This window comes from Pseudopipra pipra, chromosome 21, assembly GCF_036250125.1.
Source record: "Pseudopipra pipra isolate bDixPip1 chromosome 21, bDixPip1.hap1, whole genome shotgun sequence".
NCBI classification, from domain to species: domain Eukaryota; kingdom Metazoa; phylum Chordata; class Aves; order Passeriformes; family Pipridae; genus Pseudopipra; species Pseudopipra pipra.
The window spans coordinates 5435561-5447690 of NC_087569.1; the positions used below are offsets into that span (position 1 = coordinate 5435561).

Below are 12130 nucleotides of genomic sequence, written 5' to 3' on the forward strand. Positions count from 1 at the left end.
GATCTCACAGGGTCTTTGCAGTTTAGTTCATCAGCAAGACCACCCAGATGTGGAATTCAAGACAAAGCTGCCTCACTTTGTCTGCTAATGGGAACGTTTGATCCAACAGTTCAGCCCATGCATCTGAATCAGATCCTGCAGCCTCACTGGAGTCTTCAGACTGGTAACTCTGAACTGGATATTACACTTCCCCAAAGGCTTTACTGTAAAACAGACAATACCCCGCACTAATTTAGCTTCCCCTGTTCCCGAGCGTGGGTTTCCCTGTCACAAGCAGACAATCTGTCTTGTAACTGACAGCAGAAATTGCCAGAGAGGCCTGCAATGTCCCATATTACTTTTTAGGTGATCATCAAGTCTCTGCTGAAAAACACTCCTGCTGTTCTGTAGCTGAGGAGACAAAACCTTACTGCAGAAACAGCAAAACAACAAAAAAAAAAAGCTGAGTTCTGCCCAAACCAGAGAGAACACTCGATGGGGAAAGACAGCAGCGTTTTGTTTGGCACAACCTGACTGGGATCTCAGACCAGGAGAGCCATGAACCTTTCATAGCTTTGTATGTAAGACTTCTAGAGGAGATATGAGCAAAACCAGAAAAGCTTGATGCTGTAAACTTGGCCAAATTTTCCTTCTGGCATTCTCTGCAAGAGCTTTACTGGCTTTTGAGTAAGGCTTCTATTCAGCATCCATATGGAGTGGTGGGGAAGGAAAAGCTTTCAATTCCAACTAATAATGAGTCAGGCCGACACCTCACCTACAGCAAACATCTGAATCCTACCAAACTAGGAGTGGAATCAGAATGGACACTGCTCCCACCTTTGCTTCAGAGCCCTGGTAAGCCATGCTGAGTTTTACATTGCTCCATTCTGTTGAGAGCAGACAAGGGCTTCCAAAAAACCTTACAGCAGTTCCACGTACTTGTTGGGGTACTTGCGGAAGATGTCTCTGATGACAACGATGGCCTCCTGCACCACGTAGTTGACCTTGGTCTGGATGAGGTCCAGCAGTGTGCTCACACAGCGCTCTGCAGATTGCTGGAGAGAGCAGAAAAATCCCATTAAAACAGCTCCAGAAACACTCCTGAGCCCACAGCACACACTGAGGAATGAGGCTTGTGTATGAGAAAACGCGGGAAAACAAGAGGACAGTAGCTACCAACTGTATCCAGGAAAAAAAACACAGGTTGATAAATGCTTGTGGAGATACCAGCTGACTCCAGCTCCTGCAAAGATTAAGTCTGAAGCAACTGTGCCAGTAGATAGCTGGGTCACCACACAGGAGACCTACACTGCTCTTTTTATCACCCTCTTGCTGGTGAGCAGCTAAACGGGCCACCAAGTGAGATCTCTTGAATTTCCCAAACTGGGCAATCAGAGCTGGGAGAGTTTGGACAGACTCCTGGTTGGAGAAGCTGTAAGGCAGGAGAAAACCATGCTGGCAATCACTCTGCAGGAACAGCAGCAAAAAGCACCTCACAGCTGCAAGAGGTTCAGTACTTTTGGGGTGAGGTCACTAACAACATGTGAAGATACAGCTAAAAATAGAAATTCAGCTGTTGCTAATGCGGCTTTCATGTTAATTAGTTCAAAAAAAGATAACAAGGACTGGACACTGTCACACTCCAGGAAGCAGAACTGGAATTAGAGGCAAATAATTCAGGGAGGTCTATTCCCAAACAGCACAGTGAGGCAGGACATCACAGGAGCAACCAACTTCAGCACTAAAGAGTCTCCAATAAGGACAGTGATTTGGCTATTAGCAGAGCACGTGTGAAGCCTCATTACACAGCTGGTGATTAATGTGAGAAGCAGCCAGCTCCCCACACTGCCGAGGCAGAACATCCATAAAGCATTCGGGATTGAGACAAACACCGTAGGGCACAAACAATAGCAACGTAGGTGGATTTTTCAATTTCAGTGAGTTAACAGTCCCTCTGACTTACAGAGCACTTGAAGCCTGGGCAGGAGGAGGAGGAATGAAATGGCATTTCAGTCACAGCAATCAGTTTTTTGAGAATGGGCAGAAATCTCAAGGACAAACCTCAAGACTTGTAGAGCTGAATTTGGATCAGAGACTAAAACCTCGTGGTGATTTCCTGCCCTCCTGACTCTAGGTGAGGTGTCTTACACATGGCCTGCCAGCACAAACAGGGACCATGCTGGCCTGGGGATCAGCCAAGGGAGGAGACACTCTAAACCAGCATTCACTCATCTTTGCAAACTGGCAGTAAGTCATCTGACTCTTCCCTGAAATTCACACCAAACAGAAAATATACCCAACACAATCGGTGTCAGATTAAAGAGAAGCATCACATAAAACTGTATGATTGGTATAATATTTTTTTTATGATGCCTCTCCCTCCTTAGCACAGCTTTACAGGTACTATGCCACTGTGGAGGCAGTGAAATGGCAGAGTGCCCTGCTCTGACCTCTTCTGCTCCAGAAGAGATTTGAGGTCTGTGACCTGGAAGACTCTTCCACTTCATGGAGACTGACCATGGACCTGGCTCCACAGAGTTTGACTTTGCTCTCAGTGGGAGCCCTGCTCAAACTTCTTGCAAGATCGATGCTTCAGAGCTTGCAATTTAATCTCTTCCTCCCAATACCTTTCACCAGATGTTTTAACAAGTGACCTTAAGGGGGTAAATCTCTCCTAAGCCAACTCCACTCTACAGACCCTGCAGCACCAGTCACTTGGCAATAAGCAGTGCAGTCCTGTCAGAGCCTACAACCAGCAAAGCTTCAAGAGCTGCAGAATTCAAGGAAAAGCAAATTAAGGCTTAGTTTTCTTTTCTTTACACTCTGAAGCATGATTTTTTCCAGGAAGAACACAACATCCACTTTGAAATATGCAGCAATGATTTTCAGCCCAACAGTCCCTTGGAAAGTGAGCAGTCACGTGGGTACATGCCCAGAAGAGCAGTCCCTCTAATAAAATAGATCTCAGCTCACTCCATCCCTTGTAAACACATTGCTTTTTGAAGGTGGACATCCTTGGGGACTGCAGTGCTCTGCAAACTGATGAAAGAGTGCCCCAACTAGAACAGCTTTCAAGTTGGAGTGAGGAAGGACAACAAACCAAAGTCAAAATTGCTTTGTTTTTCTGCAGAAATCAAATGAAAGCCCACAAGATTACCAGAGTAGCACATCACACATCAACATTCAGCCACAAGCCTCAATGATTTCTAAGAACCAGGCTGCTGGCAGAATCTCCTGGAAACAAGACAAATCTCCCTGTAATGTGGCTCCTTCTGCTTCTCCTTTGCTCCAGAGGAATCCCTGTTCTTACTGCATCCACTTCATTTCCTTTTCCCACGGGAGCAGTGCTTGTTTTCCTCACAATCTAAGCATGGCATGATGACTTCATCTAGTGCTGTGAGAGGAGCAAACTGATGCACAAGGGATCCAAGTGCAGCTACACCACATGGTTTGCTGCAGACACACCCAAGCTAACTCTGAGCCCAGCTATCAACAGTCCAGCCCTATCCATGCAAAATGATGATATTCTGGCACTCCCCAAACCAAAATGATTGCTCAAGCCTGGGCAAAGTCCATCAGCCTTACTACTCAACATGGGTATTAGTTCCACACCCAAAATGAGCACTGCCAGCAAGGGCAACACCACATTTCCTCTACAGAGCACATCAGGGCAGACAAAATGATTTACTGTCTTCCCCTCCTAGGAGAGACAGTTACACAAAAGGTAGGATCCTTGATGGCAGAGCTGAAATGCTCTGTGAATGCTCATTCATCAACAGCTCCCACCGGCTGTGTCCTGTGTCAAGAAGCAGATTTCTAAGCCTTGGGAACTTGGACACTGATGGCTGAGGATGCTCTTCTATTAGTCATAACTCACAGAGAAAACAGCCTCTAGTAAACACAGATGCACTGGGGACAGGGATTAACCTGGAGATGAGGACACTGTAATGAGTTGTTCTGTATTTGCCCTCTTTAAATCTGGCTCTTGTCAGAGCAGGAAGCAGACCTCATCTTCAGCAGCAGCGTCTTCATGGAGCAGTGCTAAAAATCAAGGTTAACACTACTTATGGAGAGACAATTCCAGTTTGAGGGTCACTGTGAATGTGCTGGACGTTACTATTAGTCCTTTGCATGCCTGTTGTGGTATCAGGGACAGGGAAAGGGTAAAGACCTCTAAAAACACCTTGATACTTCAGGAATACACCACCCTCCCCATGTGAAACTAGGACAGACACACGGCCAGATCCTAGTGAGGAAGTCCCTGCTGAGAACTAAAGCAAACTCCCACCCCCCAGCACAGCACAGCTACGAAAAGGGCTGTCACCAGCTTCTTTTAACTTCTCTGTAGCCCTTTCCCATGCTCAGGGGGATTTTCTACTGTCACTGCTGTGGCTCCATCCAGACAACCTCCCGCCTGGACGCAGCATGGAAGGAACACTTTGGTATTTTGAACTGCAGACATGAAACAGAAACAGCAGTCACCTGCTCGATGGGGCTTCAAAGAAAGCCCATGGCAGGGACAAGCCTTTAAGAGCTGAAGGAAGGAAGAAAAGGCTGCACAGGCAGTTGATTCTCTCTGTGTCCTCTGTACACAGACTTACAGTAGTTTAGCTGGAACAAGAGAAACCTGTGCACTGACACCACACTAAGCCAGGCACGATCGGGGTTATTATTTAAATCTGCTGTCAGGCAAAGCTCAGGGGAACACACTTTAGCAAAAGCTAAATGAGCTCAGCTGAAATTAGACCACTTATGTGACATTTTGCACTCAGTCATCAGTTTACTGAAAAGTACCAACACCAATGCATAAGTCTTCCCTCTCTTCACAGGATTTCTGAGCTCCTGTCAGGTGTTTCAGGTTCACTTACAGGGAAATGAACGGGAGAGAGCACTAAAAAAATATTTTATTATGAGCATTTCGGTGGATGTTCCACTGGCAGAGGACATTTCAGACCTGTTTTGGAGAACTGCAGAGGTTTCTGGGAACTTATCTGCATAAGCATCGAGGCCAAAGAGAGCACACTCCAAGTGAAACCACAAGTTATACGGACCTAAGTAAGCAAATAGAGTCATTCTGTGTTTGAATAAATTGCACTTAATGTCCCAATTCTCTGTAATTCTATGCCTGTGTGTTCTGTTCAGCTGAAATAGGGGGGATGAATGACACAAAATGCTTCATAATAGAGTTTCTCTGCACAATCTTTTCTCCTTCCGCCTTCAAAAGGTCAGTCCACAGCTATTAAAGGACGTCCTCATGGACAAGTGGTCATTTTTTCCACTGAAGCCAGTGCAGTAAAATATTCCACCAAGACTGAATTATCTGCCTTGCTGTGCCTGCAAGCTGAGATCTGAGAGGAGCAGCCCACCCTCCTGTGATGCACTCACAGCTCATAAGCCCTCTGGATCAGCTGCTGCTCTGCCCATAGCCATGACGTATCCAGGCCACTTGATGGCCAACAGTGAAGCAAAGAAGCTTGGTGTAACGAGGTGATGGGTAAAGCCCATCACTGTTTCTGAAGGCAGAGGATCACAGAAAAGCTCAGGATTCAGATACTTGCCTCGACCTTGATGGCACAGCGCCCGATGGCTCGCACGGCCTTGCGCACGAAGTCAACGTCCACCTCGGTCGCGTATTCCTTGAGCTCTGCCAGGACCTGAGGAGGCAGGAGACCAGCTGAGTCCCTGGGTCACTCAGAGAACATCCCACTGAACACCAGAACACCAGCAGGATGTTCTTCCACAGCTACCACACGTATCCAGAGCTCACACAGTCAAACTCCGCAACCAATCTCCACCTCCAAAACCCGCCGGTCTGGACCACACTTGGTTTAGCCTGGACAAAGCCAAAACGTGGCTCTGTCCTGGGTTATTTTCAAAATCCCCTGAACAAAAGCTGGGGGAAAATCAGCCCTGCCAAACATAAATGTTGCTATTCCTTCTTGCACTGAAAGCACGTTCACTGTATGCAAAGCTCTTGGCAACAACTGTTTTTGATCTCTCCTTTTCTGTGCCGAGATGAACGTTTGGATCCCTACTGAATGCAAACAGAAGGTGCAGAGGAGATCTGAGGACACCCTGGAACATCTACACTGAGATTAATAACAGTGCAAAGATACTTCCCCTCTTAAAAATAAAATTTATTATTTTGTCTCAATGTTTTTGCTAATGGAAACTGAAGAAGGGCTTAAACCAGGACCTGCTGGGAACCTACAGATCTTAAACTAAAAAACTACTTTGTCTTAAACAAATCACTTATCTTAGAAAAAACAATTTTAGTAAAAGACCATATGTCATTTATATTCCCTCAAAAGCTCAATTTATTTCAGTTTCTCATGCCAAACATGACATCAGGGATTTAATCGTGATGTCACAAATAGATGGTGAGGGAGAGGTGAGCAGCACAAAGCCAGACAGTTCTTTCAAAAACCTCTCATGGAGGCACATTGCTCAGAACAATGACAAGATAAAGAGGCCGTGAAGGGCCAGACTGCAGACAAATAAATCTGCAAGGAGGAGACGGGACATCTGTGTTTTGAAGTTTTATTATTTCCCTGGATGATCTATGTTGCACAGCACTGGGAGCACCCGGGTTTAGCAGCTGATGCTTTCCAAACACTGCCCAAGTGCCTTGGCCAGAGCTATCCTGCTGCCTTGGTCCAGCATGTGCACGGAGATGGAGAGTCTCCCCAAGCTGCACAGGGAGGGTGTGGGCAGAAGCTGCTCTGCTCAGGTCTCATTCCAGCACATATTCCTGATGTAGTTGTGTTGTTTTATTTCTTTTCAGAACCAGGAAGAGATTCATTCATTAGTCTGCAGATCCCAGACTCTGCCCTCCAGACACCACTGCCTTTCCCGCAAACAGCCCATTATTGGAACATTATGCATTAAAATTGGGACGGAGCCTACCAAGAGTAAAGAGAAAATTCTGAATATATTCTCAGGGAAAGTGATTTTTAAAATGTTTTCCGTGTCCCCAGCGCAAAAGGGGCATGAATTACCTTGCTCTGTTCCAAAAAACATCAGGAGAGAGCTGAAGAGAGCTGCTTAAAAATGTCACATTACACGAAATTGCTCTGTGACAATTATGAGAGGACAATAATAGCAGTAACCAGAGGCATTAATCATTCTGCATTAGCGTTAGGCCTTGTGGCCAGGAATGCACTCGAGAACACTTCCTCCAAAGAAATCAAATACAACAAGAATCTACACTGTAAAGCAGCCTCAATTCAGTGTAGCTTCATGCTATTTCCACTCTGGAAGCAAGTTAAGCAGAAGAAAGGGTTTTTTAGCCTGTGCAAGCATTTAACAATTTTACTAACTTGAAATTCACACTTCAATAATGTTTGGCCTTTCTGAATGCCTCTGTTGCAGGCACACACACCCCCCTCACTTGAAACAAGCCTCTCATTCCAACCTCAGCACCAGCAGTGACTCATTTGACAGGAACCATCAGCTCTCCTCCTGGAATTGTAATCTGTGAAACAAGATCTACCTAACGGTCACGATGCAAGACACACCATGCCATTAACATTTAAATTATGGAGGAAACTCCAACACCTCCCATTAAATAGCTGCAAAGAGCACTGTACCAGGAACAGTGATGCTTAAAAACCAAGACAACTGTAGTAGTACCTGCATACATCCTCAGGCATAGCCCAGGAGAGGGTTTCCCCCTCCCAGAACACATGAAAGTCCCTCAGCTGACCTGGGCAATGTTTGCTTGAGAAGCCAGGCGGATCATGATGTCCAGTTTCTCCAGTTTGACATAGATGGGGTCGTTGTACTTCACAAAGAACACCTTGATTTCCTGCTTCAGGATTTCAGGCCTGGAGGGAACATAACGTTCTGTCACACTCAAGACTGTTTTAAAAACCTAAATGGGTTCTTTTTTGGTAAACAAATGCATCCTTTCTTTAGAAATCTACCCAAATATTCGTTGAGAAACAGAATGGTGTCATTTTGCCCAGGCTGCCCAGAGAGGTTGTGGACTCCCCATCCCTGGAGGTGTTCAAGACCAGGCTGGACAGGGCTCTGAGTAACCTGGTCTAGTGGAAAGTGTCCCCACCCACAGGGAGGTTAAAACCTGCAAGGGGGTTTGGAACTAAATGATCTCTGAGGTTTCCTTCAAACCCAAACCCTTCTATGATTCAGTGATTTTGTGTCCAGAACATGCAAGCAATCAACCATTTAGAGAAAGAAGGCTGGATAAAAAGATAATTTAAATACAAAATGCGGAATTCAAGTCTTTCCATGGCTACATCTCTACTTCCTCCACTTCAGATGCTGAGCCAACAGGCAGGTAGTGGATGACTGTTTCCAAATTTAACAAAACCTACAAATTCACCTAAAAATTAATTTCTACTTTCACTTGCAAGATGCCATTGCACAGTAACTTTGCCCTGAACACAATCACAAAGTGCTATCCAAGCTATCCCACCTTTCCAGCAAGGAACAACAGCAATGACACATGCACACAGGAGTAAACAAATGAAAAAACTAACCCACTGGACCACCAGCCTGGTGGTTCTGTGCTGAACAGAACAGCACAGACACACTGAGTTCCTGCAGGTCACTGTGAACTGCACAGTTACACCCTCATTCCTATTTGCCATCTGATTTATAGAGGGCAGTTCTGAGTGCTCATAAAAAGGCAGTGAAGAGAGGCAGGTGAAGAAATGCTGTATGAAACTGGTATCACAAGCATGCTGTCAGGAAAATTAATTCAGGCTACCAGAGTCACAAGACTGTCTAATCTGTCTCTCAAGGGATCTGATCCTGGATTCAAAGAGACTCTGTGCATGTGGAACTGTCTGAGGTAACCAGATGCCATTTGACAATGCCGGAATAACATCCCCCAGCCTTTACCTTTTCTGCACAATCAAGTTGATGTTCCTCAGGGCAACATACTGAACTTCGGGCTCTCCAGACAGCAGGGTCACCAGTGGAGGGGCAAGTTTCTTCAGCAGCATGTTGTAATAGTCAGAGTCCTTGGGAAGAAGCTCCAGGAACTTCATCAGGACCTTCACCGCTGACAGCACCACGGCCGAGTTGGCGTGAGACAGCCGGGGGGTCACCCGCTCACAGATACTGGGGACAGAGGAGGAGGAAAGGGTTCACATGTGTTTCAGGGTGTCAGATGTTTCAGATCTGATTTTAGGAGACTGCACATGGCTCAAGACACCTTCTCACGTGCTGCTTTGATTTGGTTTTGTTACGGAGAACAGGCGAAGTCCTGCTTTCTCGAACGCAGCAGGAAGCAAACAAGGACCTCTCTCACAGCTTCGAGTTTCTCTCCTGCCACACTCAGCTCAGGAAAAATTCCAGCTCTCAGCATTACAGTGCCAAAACATACTCAGTTATTAGTGCTTCCTGCCTTTGCCTGGTGGTGTTCTCTATTTCTGTGATCTTGTCTGTCACTTACAAACATAACTTTAACAAAACAGCTATTGGAAAAACACTGTAGCCTCCATATAGTAATTCAGAGGTGATACATGCTTCTGGCTTGCCTGGGGAATATGCTGCCATTTCAACCATTTCTACCTACAAAAAAAGACTTCTGATTCTCTAAAGACTCAGGGAAAGAAGGACCTAAATACCTTCCAAAGTCTTAGATTCACCATAATGGGTCCTGTAATCAACAGCATCCTAAACAATCCATCCCAAGCAGAAAGGAAGTTTGGGTTCATATGGTCTTTCTTACAGCATCTGTCAAGTTTCTTCCCACTCCCTCCTGCATATTGCGAACCCAGAACAATCTTATTCCCATCTGTGCCTCCTGAAGCTTCTTTCCCTCAAAGATTTGCTTTCAGCCATGCAGGAAGGGAAGCTCAGTGAAGAGCAGAGGAGTCCAGGTCAGAGCTGGGGCAGCCTCCAGCTGCCTCTGCCCAAGGTCACCTGCATGTCAAAGCTGCTTCATCTCTCTGAGCCTCACTTTCTCCAGGCACAGGGCACTGACACCAGCCTTCCTGGAAAGAACTTTATATAAAACCCAGTGCTGTCAGTCTCCTGTCTGAAACAAGGCAAACTCTGAGAGAAACTTCACACAAAGCAGTAAAAGTAGTTCCTGCCCTTGCAGTTTGATAAACCACTCTTCAGAGGAATTACAGGTGAGGAACTGGGACATGTTCACAGTTGTTCAGACTAGTGGTGCCTCTCTGACAGAGCTGGGATAATACCAGCCTCACACCCTGGAGATCTCTGCAGGTTTCTAGCACTCATTAGGAGCTGTTTCTGGCACAGAAACAAAACACAAGGGGAAAGGAGGTGGGGAAAAAAAAAATCAGCAAGACTCCTGGTAGGCTTTTCAGAAACAGTGGATTACCTATTGTACCTCAAAAAACCAGTCAGTGAAGAAACCCATCGAATTTGAAAGGGCCTGTCCAGGATTTTGCATGTGGGCTTGGGACCCTTCCTCCCCCTCCACCCCCCCACATCATCCTCACAAAATACATTGTCTGAGAATCCCCCTGTTCCAAGTTATTTCTCTTGCTGGTTCCCTGTTCTCTTGGGAACACAATCTGACTTTTTGTGATTCTGAAGACAGATGAGGAGGCGGCTTGAAGTGCACAAATTAAAATTCCACTACCTAAAACCTGAGGTCCTTGTGTTCAGGTTTAGTCACTGCAGCTAAAAGTAAAAGCACAAGGGTGAATTTGCAGTGATAAGAAAAAATAATTTCTTACCTTTACTTTCACTTCTCTCATATCACAATCCAGTTTTCACTTGGAAAAAAGTATTCCGGTCTCAGACCTTTAGTACTTTGGAAAGCTGCAAACCTATAAAGGCTTTTTGCCTCTCAAAGCAGCAAAACCAGATATGAAAGTTCTGCTTTAAATCAGAAAATCCTCCAAACAGTGCTTCCACTGTTACAGGTTTGGTCTTGGGCTGATCCCTTCTTAGCAGTGCCAGTTCCCACAAGAACCAGCCTTTTAAACAGAAAAAAGTTAAAGGAACACTACAGATAAACAGAGAAAGTGGTTCTGCTGAGGGAAGGGGCAGGTTTCCAGCATCAGCCCAAACTACCAAAAGCAGCCTCCCTTTTAAACCTCTTTTATCAAGTCTTATTTGTGCTGCCACGGACCTCAGAACCCCTGTTAGTTCAGTGCTGCAACACCTCCCACAAGTGCCCTGCTCCTGAATAACCACCCTACCTCTGAGCTTCCCGGTCATCCTTGGGGTTGTAGTTGGACAGACAGTCCAGGATGAAGATCTGCCCCCACTCTGTGCACTCATTTAAAGCTGTCAGCAGCTTGTTGATGTTCTGAGGGTTCAAATCCAGCAGGTTGCTGTTGGGATGAGATTCACTGATTTCTGACAGGGCAGCCACAGCGTTTGCCACCACCTGAGGAAGAGACAAGATGAGTTCCTTGTTAGCAGGACATCAGGAGCTTGACTTGGGATGGGCACGGGTTACACACCAAACGTGGAGATCTATCAGCTGATAGCAGGTGTGTTGTCAGCTGCTCAGCAGCAGCCACTACATCAGTTATCCCACCCTTCCAGGACCTCACAACCAACCGGGAGAGCCCAAAGCTTGACTGGGAGTAACAGGGACCTGGGATTTCACAAGAGGAAGGACCTAGAGGTGGCATCCACAGGGAACAAGAACATCTTGCCTTCCTTCAGCTCCAGATCTCCCCACCCTGGTTTGCTTCAAGCAGGCATCATCTCCCTTCCAGTTCCAGGAGATGCTCAGCTGATACAGTCAAGGTCTCAAAACCTCCAAGTGCCCTACTTATTCAGGAATGTTCTGCCTCTTGCCTAATTTCCCCTTGGCAGCCCCACAGCACGTGGCTTAAGGATGTCCAGAAATGAGCTGTCAGGTGCTTGGCAGCCTCCAGCTCTGCAGCAGCGCTGTCAGGTCACCCAGTTTGAAAACAAAACACACCATTTCCCTAAAATGGACAACTCCTGCTAAATTTTTAATAACACATTTCAATTCCAAGCAGTCTCCATAGAGTCCATTTGCTTTACAGAGCCACGTTAAAGCAAGGACCCCAGCACAACTCATCCCTGAAAATATTCCTGCTACATTTAGGACTATATAAGGTCTTTTCTTTTCTAAGCACAGATTAAAGGATCACAGAGGAGGTTCAGGGTCCAGCTGGGCAGGAACGAGAAGTGGGAGTGCAACACAAATTTCTGATTCTTA

General features: G+C 46.0%; 1 protein-coding gene across 4 annotated transcripts in view; it reads right to left on the minus strand.

Annotated features, from left to right (window-relative positions):
* AP2B1 (adaptor related protein complex 2 subunit beta 1) overlaps positions 1-12130 on the minus strand; it is a 79428-nt gene that overhangs the window by 44841 nt on the left and 22457 nt on the right. For all 4 annotated transcript variants that reach the window (XM_064677839.1, XM_064677836.1, XM_064677838.1 and 1 more), the window contains exons 6-10: positions 11130-11320; positions 8845-9066; positions 7685-7805; positions 5538-5633; positions 919-1034 (exon numbers count right to left, since the gene is read on the minus strand). In XM_064677839.1, coding sequence (XP_064533909.1) covers positions 919-1034; positions 5538-5633; positions 7685-7805; positions 8845-9066; positions 11130-11320 — 746 coding nt within the window. The remainder of the gene's footprint in view (positions 1-918; positions 1035-5537; positions 5634-7684; positions 7806-8844; positions 9067-11129; positions 11321-12130) is intronic.